Source organism: Panthera tigris, chromosome C1, assembly GCF_018350195.1.
Source record: "Panthera tigris isolate Pti1 chromosome C1, P.tigris_Pti1_mat1.1, whole genome shotgun sequence".
NCBI classification, from domain to species: Eukaryota; Metazoa; Chordata; class Mammalia; order Carnivora; family Felidae; genus Panthera; species Panthera tigris.
In genome coordinates, this window is record NC_056667.1 from 77,654,123 (window position 1) to 77,673,541 (window position 19,419).

The 19,419-nt window shown below is 35.9% G+C and overlaps 1 protein-coding gene across 2 annotated transcripts in view; it reads left to right on the plus strand.

Moving 5' to 3' along the window:
• The window catches only part of RPAP2 (RNA polymerase II associated protein 2), a 99,572-nt gene that overhangs the window by 8,235 nt on the left and 71,918 nt on the right, over nt 1-19,419 (plus strand). For both annotated transcript variants that reach the window (XM_042997876.1, XM_007073425.2), the window contains exons 4-6: nt 5,037-5,135; nt 5,459-5,524; nt 7,423-7,511. In XM_042997876.1, the coding sequence (XP_042853810.1) occupies nt 5,037-5,135; nt 5,459-5,524; nt 7,423-7,511 (254 nt within the window). The remainder of the gene's footprint in view (nt 1-5,036; nt 5,136-5,458; nt 5,525-7,422; nt 7,512-19,419) is intronic.

The following is a 19,419-nucleotide window of genomic DNA, read 5'->3' on the forward strand; positions in this document are numbered from 1 at the left end:
TGGAATCAAGGTATTGCTGGCCTCGTAGAATGATTTTGGAAGTTTTCCTTCCATTTCCTAACATTTCCTTCCATTTCTGTTCCAAATTATTTTGGAACAATTTGAGAAGAATAGGCATTAACTCGTCTTTAAATGTCTGGTAGAATTCCCCTAGGAAGCCATCTGGCCCTGGACTTCTGTGTGTGGGAGATTTTTCATTATTGATTGCTTTTTTTTTTTTTTGCTGGCTGTGAGCCTGTTCAATTTTGTTTCTTCTTATTTCAGTTTTGGTAGTTTTTGTGTTTTAGGAATTTGTCCATTTCTTCCAGGCTGCCCAATTTGTTCGCAAATAATTTTTCATAATCTCTTATGATTATTTGTGTTTCTATGATGTTGGTTGTGATCTCTTCTCTTTCATTTGTGATTTATTTGGGTCCTTTCTTTTTTTGATAAGTCTGACTAGGGGTATATCAGTTTTATTAGTTCATTCAGAGAACCATCTTCCTACTTTCATTTATCTGCTCTACTGGGTTTTTTTGTTTTGTTTTGTTTCTGTATCATTTATTTCTGCCCCAATCTTTATTATTTCGCTTCTGCTGGCTTTTGGCTTTATTTGCTGTTCCTCTTCTAGCTCCTTTAGGTGTAAGGTTAGATTGTGTATTTGAGATTTTTCTTGTTTCTTGAGGTAGGCCTACATGGCGATATACTCCTCTTATGGCCGCTTTTGCTGCATCCCAAAGGTATTAGACTGTTATGTTTTCATTTTCATTTGCTTCCATGTTTTTTTAAGGTTTATTTTTATTTATTTTGAGAGAGAGATAGCAAATGTGGGAGGGTTAGAGAAAGAGGGAGACAGCAGGGTCCATGCTGTCATCGCAGAGCCTGATGTGGGTCTCAAACTCACTAACCCTGAGATCATGACCTGTGCTGAAGTCAAGAATTGAACGCTCAACTGACTGAGCCACCCAGGCACCCTGAGCTTCCATGTATTTTTTTATTCTTTCTTTCATTCCTGGTTATTCAATTTATTGTTTAGTAGGTTGTGCTTTAACCTCTGTGTATTTGTGGTCCTTCCAAATTTTTTTCTTTTGGTCACTTTCAAGTTTCCTAGCATTGTGGTCTGCAAATAACGCATGGAGTGATCTCGAACTCTTTTTACTTGTTGAGAGCTGATTTGTGACCCAGTATGTGATATATTCTGAAGATTTTTTATGTGCACCCAAATGAAAGTGTATTCTGCTGCTTTAGGATGAAATGTTGTGAATGCGTCTGTTAAGTCCACCTGGTCCAATGTGTCATTCAAAGCCATTGTTTCCTTGTTGATTTTCTACTTAGATGATCTGTCCATTGATGTAAATGGGGGGTTAAAGTTCCCTACTCTTATTGTATTGTTACCAATGAGTTTCTTTATGTTTGTTATTATTTGGTTAATATATTTGGGTGCTTTAAGTTGGGGACATAATTATTTACAATTATTAGATCTTGTTGGGTAGACCCTTTTATTATGATACAGTGCCTTTCTTCATCTCTTGTTACTGTCTTTGGTTTAAAATCTAGTTTATCTAAGTATGGCTACTCCAGCTTTCTTTTGACATCCATTAGCATGTCATGATAAATGGTTCTTCGTCCCCTTACTTTCAACCTGCAAGTGTCTTTAAGTCTAAAATGGGTATCTTGTAGCTAGCATATAGATAGGTTTTGTTTTTTATCCATTCTAATACTGTCTTTTGATTGGAACATTTAGTCCATTTATATTCAGAGAGATTATTGATAGATTTGATTTAGTGCCATTGTATTATTTGTAAAGCTATATTTCTGGTGATGTTCTCTGTTCCTTTCTAATCTTTGTTGCTTTTCGTATTTCTTTCCCACTCAAAAAAGTCCCATTTAATATATCTTGCAGGCTTGTTTAGTTGTCATGAACTCCTTTAGTTTTTGTGTGTCTAGGAAACTCTTTATCTCTCCTTTTCTGGTTGACAGCCTTGCTGGATAAAGTATTCTTGGCTGCTCTTTTCCCATTCAGCATGTTGAATATATCATGTCACTCCCTTCTGGCCTGCCAAGGTTCTGTGGAGAGATCTGCTGCTAACCTTATTTGTCTTCCCTCTTAGGTTAGGAATTTCTTTTCCTTGCTTTCAGGATTCTTTGCTTATGTCTGTACTTTGCCAATTTTACTACAGTAGTCTTAGTGTTGGCCTGCTTTTGTTGATTTCGATGGGAGTTCTCTATAGCTCCTGGTCCTGGATGTCTGTTTCCTTCCCCAGATTAGCGAAGTTTTCAGCTGTAATTTGGTCAAATAAACTTTCTTTTCCTTTTTCTCCTCTCTTCTTTTGGGACTCCTGTGATACTAATGTTACTATGCTTTATGGGGTCACTGAATTCACTAAGTCTACATTCCTGATCCAGTATTTTCCTTTCCCTCTTCCTTTCAGCCTCATTATTTTCCATAATTTTATCTTCTATATCACTTATTTGTTCCTCTGATTCTTCCATCCTTGTGTTCATTATACCAGTCAGTTTTGCATCTCAGTTATAGCATTTCTTATTTCGGCCTAATTTTTAGCTCTTTTATCTCTGCGGTAGGGACTCCCTGGTGTCTTCTATGCTGCCTCAAGCCCAGCTAGTATTCTTATGATTATTGTTTTAAATTCTGGTTCAGGTATATTACTTATATCTGTTTTGATTAGATCCCTGGCCATGACCTCTTCTTGTTCTTTCTTCTGGGATGAATTTTTCCATCTTGGCATTTTGTCTAGGTCTCTGTCTTCTCTGTGTTAGGAAAGCCTGTTATGTGTCCTGCTTCTAACAGTAATAGGTGTGTGTATTAAGAAGAGGTCATATACTGTCCAGGGCCTAGCACTTCAGGAAGTGTTTCTGGTATATGCTGTGTGCACTCTGCCATTGTGTTTTGGGTGCTCTTTCTGTCCTCTGCAGAATTTCTCCTTGTCTGTAATGGGAAGTGTTTGTACCTTGTCCACTGTGTGATTAGTTTTAAGTATTTGTGTTTTGGTCAGCTTATTAAGAGTATAGATCCTGTTTCCCCTAGAGCTGACACTTTGCAGCATTCTGTGGTTAGTAGATTTGGTGGGTGTGGAGGACCGTTGTGCTGGTCTTCTGGGAGGGTGGCCTGCTGCTGCTCTCTCAGACATAATGACCCTAGTTCAGAAGCACCTGAAGAGCTCAGGGAGGACAGGACTTGGTGTAAGCAGCTCAAGCCTCTACTGTGGGCTCTTTACTGCTCACTGAAGTCCATCCATGCTAAATGGCATCAGCTGGCTCTCTAGTCCCCAGAGAGGGGAGTTTGTACCCACCACTGTTCAGGAAGTGCTCACAGAAGAGCAAACAATCTCCCGTCATTTGTCCCAAGCATTCCTCAGATCTCTTCCTTCACCCTGTCTGTGTCCGACTCATTTGCCCATCTGGTGGTGCAGTGCTACTATGGTTTATCTCAGGTGCGATGGCTAGGTTTCAAAATTCCATATTTTATGCACCCAGTGTGGCATGGACCTGCTCTGATCCTCTGGGGAAGGGTCTCACAACACTGGGGCGGGTGCCGGTTTGTCCCAGAAGGGCGGTGGCACAAATTCACTAGGCTTGAAGTTTATGGTAAAACACAGCAAAAAGCCACCGTCCAGGTTAGCTGCCCTCCACAGCTGTCTCTGTTCCTATCCTAATGAATGGGACAGCTCAGTGGTACCTGCCAGCCCTCTTGTCCCTGGAGAGGCAGTGCTACCTCTCCCAAATGCACTCCAAGAAGGGAAACTGTCTCTGCCAGTACAACCCAGGGCATCCTCAGACCATGCTCTCTGCTCCCTGGCCTCTGCCCTCCTTCTCCACAGGAGCACCATTGTGCCCTACAGCCTCCACCCCAGTGATGGGTCAGACTTCTAAAACCAGACTTTGAGCTCCACTGCTTGTAAAAACTTGGGATAATCAGCCCCTCTCTTTTTCCCCATCAGGGGTTTTGGCAAAATGTTTTCCTTGTGCAATGCCCTGCATCCTGCTCATTCCCTCTCTTTCTCTCCTTTCTCCTAATTAGGGCCCTCTCCTTTCTACAGCACCACTGATTATTTTCTCTCCCAAATCACATCTTCGCCCTTCCTGCCTTCCACAATATGTCCTCTTTTCTCCCCCTAGCTGTGCATCTTATTGTCTCAGTCCTAAGATCGATTTCCTGGGTGTTAAGAATGATTTGATATTTATCTAGCTGTGTTCCAGGGATGTGGTAAGCATAGGATCCCCCTCCTGCTCAGCCATCTTGACTCCTCCCCTCTAATGTGACAGTATTTAAATTGATACATGTAACTACATCAGAATCTGCATGCAGGATGCCACTAAAAACAAAGACAAACCAGAAATGCTTCATTTGAAACAAATACCTTATATCACTCTCAATAAAAAGTTGTTCAGTCCCTGGGAAAACAGAAAAACTTGTTCAAAAGTGATCTCAAAGTTATGAAACGAGTTGAGATTTGAACATGAAGATATCAAAGAAAGTATTTGGTGTTAGCTTATAAGTACCATCTCACCAGTCTCCTATACACATTTTTCAGAAACTGGAAAATTTTGCACAAAAATTTGTCAGGAATCACAATGACACGTTTGATACACACTGTTTTTTAAGACTGTGCTTCAAAAATAGGTAAATTATATTTTATTTTCCATGGTTTATTTTTTAATCTTTTTTTAAATAAAATAAACTTTTCAGTGTTTTGCTTTGGTATAGCAATGACTATAGCACCAATTCTTTTTCCTGCCTCAGAATTACTTCATGAAGTACTTACCTACAACGATTCATAGTCTCCTGAGACAGATGTTTTTTTGGGCTATTTTTGTTTGTTTTTTTAATAATAGCTAACATTTTTGAGTGCTTACTATTTGTCAAATGTTTTTCTACGTTTATTACCTTTATTTTCTCCTCTTATTCAAACATCATATTTATAAGATAGACTGTTATTATCCCTGAATTTTCAGATGAGCTCTGTGAGGCTTAGAGAGCTGATAAATGAACTTTTCTAATAATCTAGTGGGGGAACGCCCCTCTCATTTCATTATAGGGGAAGTTCATCACACCTGCTCACTACAGCGATGTCGTGGATGAGCGTTCTATTATCAAGCTCTGCGGTTATCCTTTATGTCAGAAAAAACTAGGAATTGTAAGTAATTTTTTTAAATAGAAGCTTTAGGGGCACTTGGGTGGCTCAATTGGTTGGGTGGGTTGTGGGATTAAGCCCCTCATCAGGCTCCCCTGTTCACATGCTTTCTCTCTCTGAAATAAAAAAAATAAAGTGTAATAAAGTAAAATAGAAGCTTTAATTTTTTATATTTAACAAAGTACTTTGTAGATAGTACAAGAAATGGAACTGAGGTCATGAACTAATTACCTGAATTAACCAAAGATTTGTAGATGATTTAATCTTACAAGAAAGTTTATGTTTATTACTTGAATTCTTCTTAAGCTGTACTTTCTTTTCTTTAGGTACCAAAACAGAAGTATAAGATTTCTACCAAAACCAATAAAGTCTATGATATTACTGAAAGAAAGGTAAGCTTAAAGGCTTTTTTCAATGTGGCAGTTAATTTTTAATACACTAAATGGAATTCTAAAAATAATTGTTTAGAAGTTTGCCTTTTAGATGGTCGTCATGTTAAAAGTTTATTTGTGAATATTGCCTTCAAGGTGTTAGAAAAAACTGCTTATGCTTTAATTAATATTTGGACATTTAAAAATTAAAAGTGTATACCGGCACAAATTCAGGCAAGTAAGTCATGGAATAGAATAGAGAGCCAGAAACAGATTAACCACATATGAGGACACTTTATATGTGACAACAGGAGTATTGTAGATCAGTAGAGAAAGGATGAATTTTTTTAAGAAATAGTACTGACACAAGTAGTTATCCATATGGAAAAAAAATGGAAATTGATCCTTATTTCAGTGTACATAAAAAAAATCAATTTTAGGTAGGCTACAGACTTAAATTTAAAAGATAAACATCTTTTTGAAGAGAATATGGGAAAGTATCTTTATAAACTCAGAGAATTTCTTAAATAAGATAGAAATATTACAAACCATAGAGGAAAAATTGATGTTTTCTACATTAAAATTTAAAAACATTTGCTTATTGGAAGTTTCCACAAAAGAGTGAAAAGATGAGATAAATTAGAAGGAAATGTATTTCTCACATATAACTGACTAAAGATTCATAACCAGGAAAAGACAGAAAACCTTGTAGAAATTTTATAGAAGGAACTTGATAATGAAATATGAAAAGATGCTCAGCCTTATTAATCAGGGGAAAAGCAAATAAAAACATTGATTTACAGTCCCCAAATTAGCAAAATTATAAAAATTTGACAATATTAGAAACTCTTTAACTGCTGGTTAAATAAAATTGGTGCAACTTTTTTGAGAACTTCTTTGGTATTATCTAGTAAAGTCAAGTTCACACATTTTTTATGACCAGGCTTTTCTATTCTTGGTATATATTTTAAAGAATTTCTTGCCCATTTCTTCCTAGTTGGGTTAACAAAATATATGATATACTATCATTCAACCTTTTTAAGGAAGGAAATACTGACACATGCTACAACATGGATAAACATTGAAGACATGATGCTAAGTGAAATAAGCCTGCACAAAAGGACAAATATTAAATGATCCCACTTACATGAGGTAACTAGAGTAGTCAGATACATAGTTATGAATGTAGAATGGTGATTATAAGAGGAGGCAGAAATGAGTTATTGTCTAATGGGTGTACAGCTTCAGTTTTGCAAGATAAAAAGAGTTCTAGAGATGGGCCATGGTAATGGTTGTACTACGGTGAGAAGGTGTTTAATGCCGCTGAACTGTAACACTTAAAAACAATTTAGGTGGTAAATTTTGGTGTATTTGACCACAATTTTTTTTAATTTTAAAAATTCTTAAAGTGCTTATAGTCACATTGTAGAGATAGCAGAAAAGTTAGAAACAACTCAATTATTCATAATAAATAAATGGTAATATACTTACACAATTGAATGTAATGTATATATAAGCCACAACTACAAAAATCTGAAAACTATAACTTGGAACAAAAAACTCAGAGAACATAACAATATGATTACATTCAGACAAAGTTTAAAATTGGATAAAACTAAATGGTATCTTTTGTAGGGATGTTTTTATAGATAGCAAAACTAAAGGAAAGCAAGGGAATAAGGAACACAGAATATGATAGTGGTTACCTCTGGGGAATGTCGAAAGTGATGCTATCCAGGATGGACACATAATAGAGCTTCGAAGGTACTATACCTTATTCTTACCTTGGTTGGTAGATTCATGGGTTTTCATTATTTTCTTTGAACTACATGTTTATGTTTTATACTCTCTTCTGTACATAAGTTAGTTGTGTTTCACAGTAAGAAAAAGTAATTTTCTGATTTTAAAATGTTTTTCAGTGTTTTTGCAGCAATTTTTGTTACAAAGCATCTAAGTTTTTTGAAGCACAAATTCCTAAAACTCCAGTATGGGTTCGAGAAGAGGAAAGGTAATTTAAATCATTACATATACATTTGTTCATATATTCCAATAATTTCTTTCTACTTTTTGGGATGTATAGAGAGTAGTTGTAGTTTCCTAAGAATGTTACCATCGTACACATTTTCATTGTGGAGAAGTGGTTATATTTTTAGCTTAGTTATTAAGGATTTTACACTTAAAATCAGAAAGTAAATATAAAAGTTGTTTCTTTGTTGTTTTAATCACAACATCTGAACTTTGCTTTCTGCTATGCAAGTTATTTCTATTAACCCTATTAATATTATAATTCTAGAGTAAGAATGTTAAAGTTTTTCAGGATACTAAAACTGAGGATCCACTGAACTTGTTTTGTTGTTAGAAAACTATGTACTAAGGTTAAAAAGTTCAGGTAACTAATTCATTCAATCTTTATTAAAAATCAGTACAGTATTTTATAAATTTAAAGAAATCCAATTTAATTTTTAGCAAAATGTTTATCAATATTCCTGGGGTTTGCCGCTTGGGAAATGTTTAAACATTTACAACATTTTAGTAGTTGCTGAATTTGAGAAAAAATTTATTATTGAGGGACAAATGCCATAATACAGTAAAGGTAACAAAAATTGTTATGTAATCAGACTATTGTCTAAATTCAGACAGGCTTAAATGAGATAAGGTCTCAACTCATACTTCATAAAGAATATTATAACACAAGGCAGTGTTATTTGTGGTAAAATAGTATCAGTGCTAAATAAACTTAGTGACATAAATGTAATGTGATGCAAGGTAACTAAAGATATTTGCCTTAAAAAAAAAACACCTCTTATTAAAGTCTTATCTGATGCACAAGGTAGTATGAAACCACTGTAGTTTGAACTAGCATCATTTGTACTGGTGACAGTCCCTTTGTTGGCTGACACCTTTGCCTGCAGATCCAATGCTGTGTCGTTTAGAATATGTAAAACATACCACCCTATAGCCTTTGTTAATTGAATTACACATAGTGAAGACTAAATTGTTCACTATTTCTCCACTAGCCTGTCTTTCTTATTTGAAGAATAAAGGTTGTAGCATTGTCCAAGGTGAATGGGGAGCTACGAGCACTTTCTTAACTATCACTTTTTGTCTCTTTTACTTTCCTTTAGAGAAAGAGAGAGCAAGTGGGGAGAAGGGCAGAGAGAGAGAGAGGGAGAGAAAGAATATGAAGCACACTTCACTGATGAGTGTGGAGCCTGACATGTGGCTTGATCTCATGACCCTGAGATCATGACCTGAGCTGAAATCAGGAGTCAGACACTCAACTGACTGAGCCACCCGGGCATCCCTTTTTTCTCCTTTCCTAGCATTTCTTTGGCTAGATCTGCTCATCGCCTTTTCAACCTTATGACAGCTACACATATTGCTGTATTCTATTCCCCAGCTGTTAAGACCACTGTTTCCTTAAGTTATTCCTAACTTTGTTTCCAGTGATATCTTCTCTACTTGCTACTTTAGCTCATCTTCATCCCTGCTTCAAAACCATTTACCAAACTACCCTTCCTGTCATCTTTATATTCTTCAGATGTAGTTATTGGTATTTGCTTTAGCTAATTGAAAATAGTTCTTCTCTCTAACCTTTTTCTAAAATCTTATTCTAATATGTTCATAACACCCACCTTTCCTAGAACATGAAGGTCTGTCACTTTATTTGTAGTTCTTGAAATTCTACCTTATCTATATGCCCTTCCCTACCTCACCAAAAAAGAAAAATGAAAATGGCTTTGGCTTCCCTCAAAAAACCATTTTAATTTACATGCAATGTTTGTAGTAAGTGCTTAGTACTGGCAGGCTGTCCATACCTGTACGAGCACACACACACACTTAATGAAACTCAACCTGTGAGTTTAAATTGAAATTTTAATTGGATGGCATAATAAATATACAAGTGAAACAAATTTTTACTTATTCTAATGGGGACAAGTATTGGGGAGCCATCAAACACTTTTGAACAGAATTTGATCTGACATTGATGTACAAGATGAGTTAAAGAAGAAAGGATCATAATTAAAGAGCTGAAAGGTCCTTAGAGACAATTTAATCCAACATCTTTATCAAACAATCTCAGAAAGATTAAATATATTTCTTAAGCTTGTGATAGGTTCTGAACGTTGCTAGGATTCTATTATATTTCTCTTTGATTGGAGGTAACCAATAATCTATAAATAAACATTTGTCACAATGTGCATAGTATTAACTGTAGCCCTTATTTATGTATAATACTTGTCAGTATATAATCATATTAGTATCTTTTATATTTGGTTGCGCGTTACTTTATAAATTCTTATGGGCATGAATTATGTAGGTTTATTTCATGAATCCACTAGAGGTCACTGTGTCTTCAGAGGATGTTTATTATATTTTATGTGTTCTAATGATCAGAATTCTAGAATTCAGTATTATTTTAAAGAGCTTTTCTAGCTGTTGCACATATAAGCTCTACAGAAATGTGACTTTTTTTTTAATTTTCTTTTTTTAACGTTTATTTATTTTTGAGACAGAGAGAGACAGAGCATGAACGGGAGAGGGTCAGAGAGAGGGAGACACAGAATCCGAAACAGGCTCCAGGCTCTGAGCAGTCAGCACAGAGCCCGACACAGGGCTCGAACTCACGGGCCGTGAGATCATGACCTGAGCTGAAGTCGGCCGCTCAACCGACTGAGCCACCCAGGCGCCCCCAGAAATATGACTTTTAAAGAAAGTCTCTTCACATATAGTATGGGGTATAACACTTCAAAACCTATCTCCTTTAAAGGGGAAAAATGGTTTCTTTTAAATGGCAGCATTTAGTATTGCAGAGATGTTTTTAATGAGCTTAAAGTAAGCCATCATCATAATAACTTGCATCACCTTCATAATTAAATCATAATCATAATTGTTTTATTGTTGATTTTATTTTATTGATATTAATAATTATTAAACAATTTTAAATTTTAAAAATAAGAGCAAAATTTTAAATCCACTCAAAGAATTGAGTATTTTATTGCAATGATTTCCAAAATTTTTGACCACTATAAGTATATTTTATGTTATGATTCAATACACATGTAACTGAAACAAAGTTTTATAAAATGATATTTATCCTCATTACTTGAACATCCTGATACTTTCTACTCTATTGCTTTTTTCCTTTTAATGTTTATTTATTTATTTTGCGAGAAAGAGAGCAAGCAGGGGAGGGGTAGAGAGAAAGGGAGAAAGAGAATTCCAAGCAGGCTGTGCTGTCAGGGCAGAAGCAAATGCGGTCTCCATTCCATGACCTCGGAATCATGACCTGCGCTGAAGTCAAGAGGCAGAAGCCCAGTTGCATGAGCCATTCAGGTGCTCCTACTCTGTTGCTTTTTTTGTTTTTTTTTTAAATGCTGATAGCAATCCACTTAATTGGTTGGTCAATTCTAATATGCAGTTTTAAAATTCTAATATGCAGTTTTAAAAGTACTCTTGGAGCGCCTGGGTGGCTCAGTCGGTTAAGCATTTGACTTTGGCTCAGGTCATGATCTAGCGGTCAGTGAGTTCGAGCCCCACGTTGGGCTCTATGCTGACAGCTCAGAGCCTAGAGTCTGCTTTGGATTCTGTCTCCCTCTCTTTCAGCCCCCCTCCAGCTCATGCTTTATTCTGTCTCTCAAAAATGAATAAACATTAAAAAAAATTTTTTTTAAGTACTGTTTTGTTGTATCCAGCTTAGGTTTTTAGTTGTTTCACTATAGGAAAGTCTCTTATCAACACGAAGTCTCAGTTTCCTCATTGGTAAAGTAGAAAGTTGCAATTAAACTCTTAGTTCCCTTTAGTTCTAATGTTTTGCAGTTCTGAGTCAGTCAACTGCTACTGTAGTGAAAGTTTCCTAGATAGGAAATGTCTTATTTATAAAAAGTGGTGAAAATTAAAATTGTAAGCATAAGACTGGGAAAATTTTGTAGGGAAGTCTGTCTCATTTAAGAATTTAGAATAAATGTTACTGACTTGAATAATTTGAACTCTTCAGTCTATAAAGATAAAGGCTGATGAAAAATTGGAACAGAGTTCTTAAATTATGAAGAAACCCAGGAATATATTATAGCATGTTCAGAACAACTTGAAGTTGGCATCTTCAGGGACACTATGATCTTCCATACTGTTTGGAAACAGAATGTTGAATTTGACTCAATTTAGTCTTATATTGTTATGAAAGCTTATATAAATTTTTTCACCAGACTCCAAAATACTAAAATCTTTAGTGTCCCTTAACACTGCTAAGATATTATTTTGTACCATAGAAGGCTGTGTATCTCATTGCTTAAAATGTGTAAGTAACTTTAAGAAGGATGTAGAGAAATTCATGAATTCTAGCTCCATACTTCTATTGAGGCTTTGGAGTCAGAAGGTGCCTTAGAGGTTTTCAAGTCCCTCATTTTTATCATTAAGATATGAAAAAATATGTGGAGTGTATCTTCAATGTCATGAATAACAGCAGTGCTTCTCCCAAAATGTCTCCTGATGCCGTGTCAGAGACAGAACATTGACCTAGATGGACTGGGTCATGACGCAGTATGATGCATCTCATGTTGTGAGTTAGAAATTTTTCACCCACTTGGTGGCCAGACACAGACCACATATTTGTTCCTCTTAGACAGTACGCTCATTTAGATAGTCATATAGTTGCATTTATAAATCCTGTTTTGTTCACTACAGGCTCTGACAAATCTTTGAAGGAAAGCGGTTTCTTTGTAACTTAAAAAATCAGGAGTTAAAACTAAGAAGGAAAGACAAATGTTGAGAATTAAATTATAGTTTAAAAGATCAAAATGGGGTGAATGGCTAATGCTGACAGAGCTAAAAGCGCCATCATGTGGCCCAGAGTAGGGGATTTTCACACATGCTTCTTGGCAATAAACAGTATAATCTCAGAGGTGCGGAAGCCAAAAACCTCTGCAGAACAACTTCTCTAACCTCTTCCTGAACAGCCACTTCTGTTGCTGGGTGTACAGAATAAAAACTTGTCTTAAAGAGGTTTTAACATGTCTCATATTATATTTGAAAAATTTCCACCACAGGGGGGAATTGTAGCCTGCTGCTTTTGTTGGTTTATGTATAGTACACATATTCTGAGTGATACAAACACATATATGTGCATATATACACACAAGGTTATTTGGCACAAGTTATTTCTAGTTTTAGATTTATATTGCTAAAGTTGCAATTAATCATCTAATTTATACTTCGGTTAAAATAACATTAAAATGTTTATGAAGAAGCAGTTTGAAGGTATTCTTTAACTAACATGATTATTTTTGTTTTTTAAGTTGAGGTCCTATCAGATTGAGAATAATCCGGGGCAATGTAAACTTTGAGGGGAATGGAAGATACATAGAACAAAGAGAAATGGCACTTTTGCAGTGTCTGGGTGGCTCAGTTGGTTAAGGATCCGACTCTTGGTTTTGGCTCAGGTCATGATTTCACAGTTCGTGAGTTCAAGCCCTGCGCTGAGCTCTGTGCTGACAGTGTGGCGCCTGCCCTGGGTTCTCTCTCCCGCGCTCGCTCGCTCTCGCTCTCTCTCTCTCCCTCTCCCTCTCCCTCTCCCTCTCCCTCTCCCTCTCCCTCCCTCTCCCTCCCTCTCCCTCCCTCTCCCTCCCTCTCCCTCCCTCTCCCTCCCTCTCCCCCATGTGCTCTCTCTCCCTCCAAATAAATAAATAAACTTAAAAAAAAAAAAGAGGGGCACCTAGGTGGCTCAGTGGGTTAAGTGTCTGACTTCGGCTCAGGTCATGATTTCATAGTTCACAGGTTTAAGCTTTGCATTGGGCTCTCAGCTGACAGCTCAGAGCCTGGAGCCTGCTTTCAGATTCTGTGTCTCCCTCTCTGTCCTTCCACCACTTGTACAATCTCTCTCTCTCTCTCTCTCTCTCCCCCCCCTCTCTCTCTCTCTCTCTCTCTCTCTCTCTCTCCCCCTCTCTCTCTCCCAAAAATAAACATTAAAAAGTTTTGAAAAGAGACATGGCACTTTTATTTATTTATTTATTTTTATTATTATTTTTTTTAATATATGAAATTTACTGTCAAATTGGTTTCCATACAACACCCAGTGCTCATCCCGAGACATGGCACTTTTAACAAAAAGCTTTTGAATTTCATCTAAGGATAGAAAAGAATGCAATATAACTTAGTGCCTCATTCTTTCTAAACAGCTATAGCAAAACAATAAAACTGAATTTTTATATTGAACCTTTCATTTAATAACCTTATTAAGTGCCAATCTAATTTATTTTAGTGTCACATATTATTCTCCATTTTGCAGACTGGGTATCAGGGAGACTGTTAAGATTACTCATCAAATATCTAGAAACAATGTTCAATATAGTTTTCTTTACCTGAAGTAAGAAAAATGAAACAAAGGAGGGGAAAATAGTCACTTGTAAAGTATATTGAGTTCCTATGAGAAAGATTAAACAAAGGTAGTACCCTCACAACTTTTTAAAGTCTTTTTTCTGATTTTACAGGCAGCATGTTGTAGAAAGAGCTTGAACTTTGAAAGATCCAAATTCGAATCCTAGATTTACTAGTTAATTGCTTAACCTCTCAAAACTTCAGATTCCTCATCTGTAAAGAAAAAAAGGCCATAAGTTATATGAGGATTAAGCGAAGTTGTATAAAAAACAGCTAGGACAAAGTGTGGGTAGATGAAAATATTCTGGAAATGGATGATGGTGATAGTTGTACAAAAATACAAATGTACTTAATGCCACTGAACTATAATTAAAAATGGTTTAAATGGTAAATTTTATGTAATGTATATTACACCACAAAAAAAAAAAAAAGAAAAGAAAGCCAAGCCCACCTACCATATGGTAGGCACTTTGTATATTCTGGCTTTCCCCTTACCTTTAGAAATTGAGGGTTTGTTTTTTTTCTGAATTCTTAAGTGTTTTTCCTTAAATGTTGTTATGTAGCTGGGTATGTCTCATAAAATTATCTTAAACTGCATTCATGATTCAGAATAGTGTTTACATTTTGATTATCTCTTAATTTAGCCATACATAGACTTACTCTTATATGGGCTATTCTACCTCCAAGATCTTGAAATAAGAGCTTCCCGTTGTGACCACAACCTCTATCTCATCTACAGCTATCACTCTTGAGTATGCTTTGTAACCTCATTTTGACCTCCTGTCTCTACCTTAGCTCTATTCTTCTAAGTTGGACAGACTTTCATTAAATTTGTTTTCTTGAGCTCCACAGTCAGCAGTTACAGTATTGTCCATTCAAACAATCCCAGATTCTTTCTCCCTTAACCTTCTACCATGTCTACCTTCCCAAGTGACAGTCATCTTTTTTTTTTCTTTTAAAATGTTTATTTAAATTCTAGTTAGTTAACATAGAGTGCAATATTGGTTTCAGGAATAGAATTCAGTGATTTATCATTTACATATAACACCCAATGCTCATTATAACAAGTGCCCCTAATACCCATCACCCATCTAATCCACGTCCCCACCATCAACCCTTAGTTTGTTCTCTATTGTTAAGAGTCTCTTATGGTTTGCTTCATTCTCTCTTTTTGTCTTCTCCCTCCCCCCCCCATGTTAATCTGTTTTGTTTCTTAAATTCCCTTTATGAGTGAAATCATATGGTATTTGTCTTTCTCTAATTTCACTTAGTGTAACATACTCTAGCTCTATCCACTTGTTGCCAATGGCAAAATACTCTTTTGATAACTGAGTAATATTCCTTTGTATATATATATACGTATACCAGCTCTCCTTTATCCATTCATCAGTCTTCAGTAGTCATTTGGGCTCTTTCCATAGTTTGGCTATTGTTGATAATGCTACTGTAAACATCAGGGTGCATATACCCCTTCAAGTCAGTATTTTTGTATCCTTTGGATAAATGCTTAGTAATGTGATTGCTGGATTATAGGGTAGTTCTGTTTTTGCCTTTTTGAGGAACCTCCATACCGTTTTCCGGGGTGGCTGTACGAGATTGCATTCCCAACAGTACAAGACGGTTTCCCTTTCTCTGCAGCCTTGCCACTACCTGTTATTTCTTGTTATTAATTTTAGCCATTCTGACAGGTGTGAAGTGGTATCTCATTGTGGTTTTGATTTGCTGCTGATGAGTGATGTTGTGCATCTTTTCATGTGTCTGTCAACCATTTGGATGTCTTTTTTGAAAAAATGTCTGTTCACGTCTTCTGCCCATTTCTTCACTAGATGATTTGTTTTTTGGGTGTTGAGTTGGAGAAGCTCTTTATAGATTTTGATTACTATTTCTCAAATAGGTCATATGCAGATACCTTCTCCCATTCTGTAGGCTGCCTTTTAGTTTTGTTGTTTTCTTCGCTTTACAGAAGCTTTTCTATCTGGATAAAGTCCCACTAGTTCATGTTTACTTTTGTTTCTCTTGCCTCTGAAGATGTGTCTAGTAAGAAGTGGCTCCGGCCGAGGTCAAAGAGGTTGCTGTCTGTGTTCTCCTCTATCCTGTCTCACATTTTAGGTGTTTCATCCATTTTGAATTTATATTTGTGTGTGGTGTAAAACTAGTCTAGTTTTATTCTTCTGCATGTTGCTGTCCAACTTTCCCAACACCATTTGTCAAAGAGACTGTCCTTTTTCCATTGAATATTCTTTCCTGCTTTGTTGAAGATTAGTTGACCATGTAGTTGCAGGTTCTTTTCTGGGTTTTCTATTCTGTTCTCTTAATCTATATGTCTGGTTTTGTGCCAGTACTATACTGCCTTGATGACTACAGCTTTGTAATGTAGCTTAAAATCTGGAATTGTGATGCCTCCAGCTTTGCTTTTTGTTTTCAAGATTGCTTTGGCTATTTGGAGTCTTTGTGGTTCCATGCAAATTTTAGGATTGTTTGTTCTAGCTCTATGAAAAATCCTGGTGGAATTTTGATAAAGATTAAATGTGTAGATTGCATTAGGCAATATAGACATTTTAACAATGTTTGATTCTTCCAGTCCATGAGCATGGAATGTTTTTCCATTTTTTCGTGTCCTCTTTAGTTTCCCTCATAAGTTTTCTATAGTTTTCAAAGTACAGACCTTTTACCTCTTTGGTTAGGTTTAAATTTTTTTTTTTATGTTTATTTTTGAGAGAGAGAGAGAGAGAGAGGGAGAGGGAGAGAGAGATGGAGTGTGAGCAGAGGAGAGGCAGAGAAAGAAGGGGAACACAGAATTTGAAGCAGGCTCCAGGCTCCACACTGTCAACACAGAGCCTGACGCAGAGCTTGAACCCACAATCTGTGAGATCATGACCTGAGCTGAAATCGGACACTTAACCGACTGAGCCACCCAGGTGCCCCTCTTTGGTTAGGTTTATTGCCAGGTATCTTATAGGTTTTGGTGCAATTGTAAATGGGATAGATTCCTTGATTCCTCCTTCTGCTGCTTCATTATTGGTATATGGAATAATGCAACAGATTTCTGTACATTGATTTTTATATCCCATGACTGTGCTGAATTCACGTATCAGTTTAGCAATTTTTTGGTGTAGTCTTTCAGGTTCTACATAGAATATGATGTCATCTACAAATAGTGAAACTTTGATTCTTCCTTGCTGATTGTGATGCCTTTCTTGTTGATGTTTTTCTTGTTGTCTGATTGCTAAAGCTAAGATTTCCAGTACTTTGTTAAGTAGTAATGGTGAGAGTGGACATCCCTGTCTTATTCCTGACCACAGAGGAAAAGTTCTCAGTTTTTCCCCATTGAGGATGATATAAGCTGTGGGTCTTTTGTATATGACCTTACGTTCCCACTATTCCTACTTTGTTGAAGGTTTTTATAAAGAATGATGCTGTATTTTGTCAAATGCTTTTTCTGCATCTGTTGAGAGGATAATATGGTTCTTATCCTTTTTTTTTTTTTTTTAAGTTTATTTACTTTTGAGAGAGAGCGTGCAAGTGGGATAGGATCAGAGATAGAGAGAATCCCAAGTACACTCTGCACTGTCAGCATAGAGCCCGACATGAGGCTCTATCCCACGAACTGTGAGATCATGACCTGAGCTGAAGTCATGCTTAACGGACTGAGCCACCCAGGTGCCCCAGTTCTTATCCTTTATTTTATTAACATCGTGTATCACATTGAGTAATTTGCAAATATTGAACCATCTCTGCAGCCCAGGAATAAATCACACTTGATCATGGTGAATAATTCTTTTAATGTACTCTTGGGTTTGATTTGCTAGTATCTTTTTGAGAATTTTTGCATACGTGTTCATCAAGGATATTGGCCTGTAATTCTCCTTTTCAGTGGGCTCTTTGTCTGGTTTTGGAATCAAGGTGTATTGCTGGCCTCGTAGAATGAGTTTGGAAGTTTTCCTTTCATTTCTATTTTTTGGAACAATTTGAGAAGAATAGGTGTTAATTCTTCTTTAAATGTCTGGTAGAATTCCCCTAGGAAGTCATCTGGCCCTGGACTTTTGTGTGTTGATTTTTCATTACTGATTACGTTTCTTTGCTGTTATGGGCCTGTTCAAATTTTCTATTTCTTCCTGTTTCGGTTTTGGTAGTTTCTATGTTTCTAGGAATTTGTCCATTTCTTCTAGGTTTTGCCCAATTTGTTGGCATATAATTTTTCATAATCTCTTATGATTATTTATTTTTCTGTGGTTTTGGTTATGATCTTTCCTGTTTCATTCATGATTTTATTTATTTGGGTCCTTTCTCTTTTTGATAAGTCTGGCTTTGATAAGAACAAGCTCCTAGTTTCATTTATCTGTCCTACTTTTTGTTTTTATATCATTTATTTCTGCTCTAATCTTTATTATTTCCCTTCTGCTGGCTTTTGGCTTTATTTGCTTTTCCTTTTCTAGCACCTTTAGGTATGTGGTTAGGTCTGTTTTGAGACTTTTCTTATTTCTTGAGGTAGTCCTGTATGGCAGTATACTTCCCTCTTATGACCACTTTTGCTGCATCCCAATGGTTTTGGACTGTTATGTTTTCATTTTCATTTGCTTCCATGTATTTCTTTATTTCTTCTTTAATTTCCTGGTTATCTCATTCATTGTTTAATAGGATGTTCTTTAACCTCCATGTATTTTGTGGTACTTCCAAATTTTTTCTTGTGGTTGATCTCATGTTTCATTGTGTTGAGGTCTACAAATATGCATGGAATGATCTTGATCTCTTTGTACTTGTTAAGGACTGATTTGGACTCAGTATGTGATCTGTTCTGGAGAATATTCCATGTGCACTCAAAAAGAAGGTATATTCTGTTGCTTTAGGATAAAATGTTCCGAATGTCTGTTAAGTGCATTGGGGTGCATTCAAAGCCATTGTTTCTTTGTTAAATTTCTGTGTAGAATGATATGTCCGGTGATGTAAGGGGGGGGGGGTCAAAGTCCCCTACTACTATTGTATTGTTATTGATGAGTTTCTTTATGCTTGTTATTAATTGATTTATAAATTTGTTATTGATATATATTTATATATGCTTGTTACTAATTGATTTATATATTTCTATATTAATTGACATATATATTTATTAATTGATTTATATATATTGAATTGTGTATATATATACACAATTTATATATATATTTATATATTATATATATATATAAATATATATATATTATATATTTATATATACACAATTTATATATATATATTGTGTATATATATATATATATATATAATATATATATATATAATTGCCTCCCAAGTTGGAGGAATAAATAATCTAGTTTTTTTGATATAAGTATGGCTACTCCAGCTTTCTTTTGATGTCCATTAGCATGATAAATATTCCCCATCCCCTAATTTTTAATCTGCAGGTGTCTTCCGATCTAAAATGAGGCTCTTGTAGGCAGCATATAGGTGGGTCTTGTTCTGTTTTTTGTTTTTTAGCTTTTTCAATGTTTGTTCTTGAGAGAGAGAGAGAGCACAAGCGGGGAAGGATAGAGACAGACAGACAGACT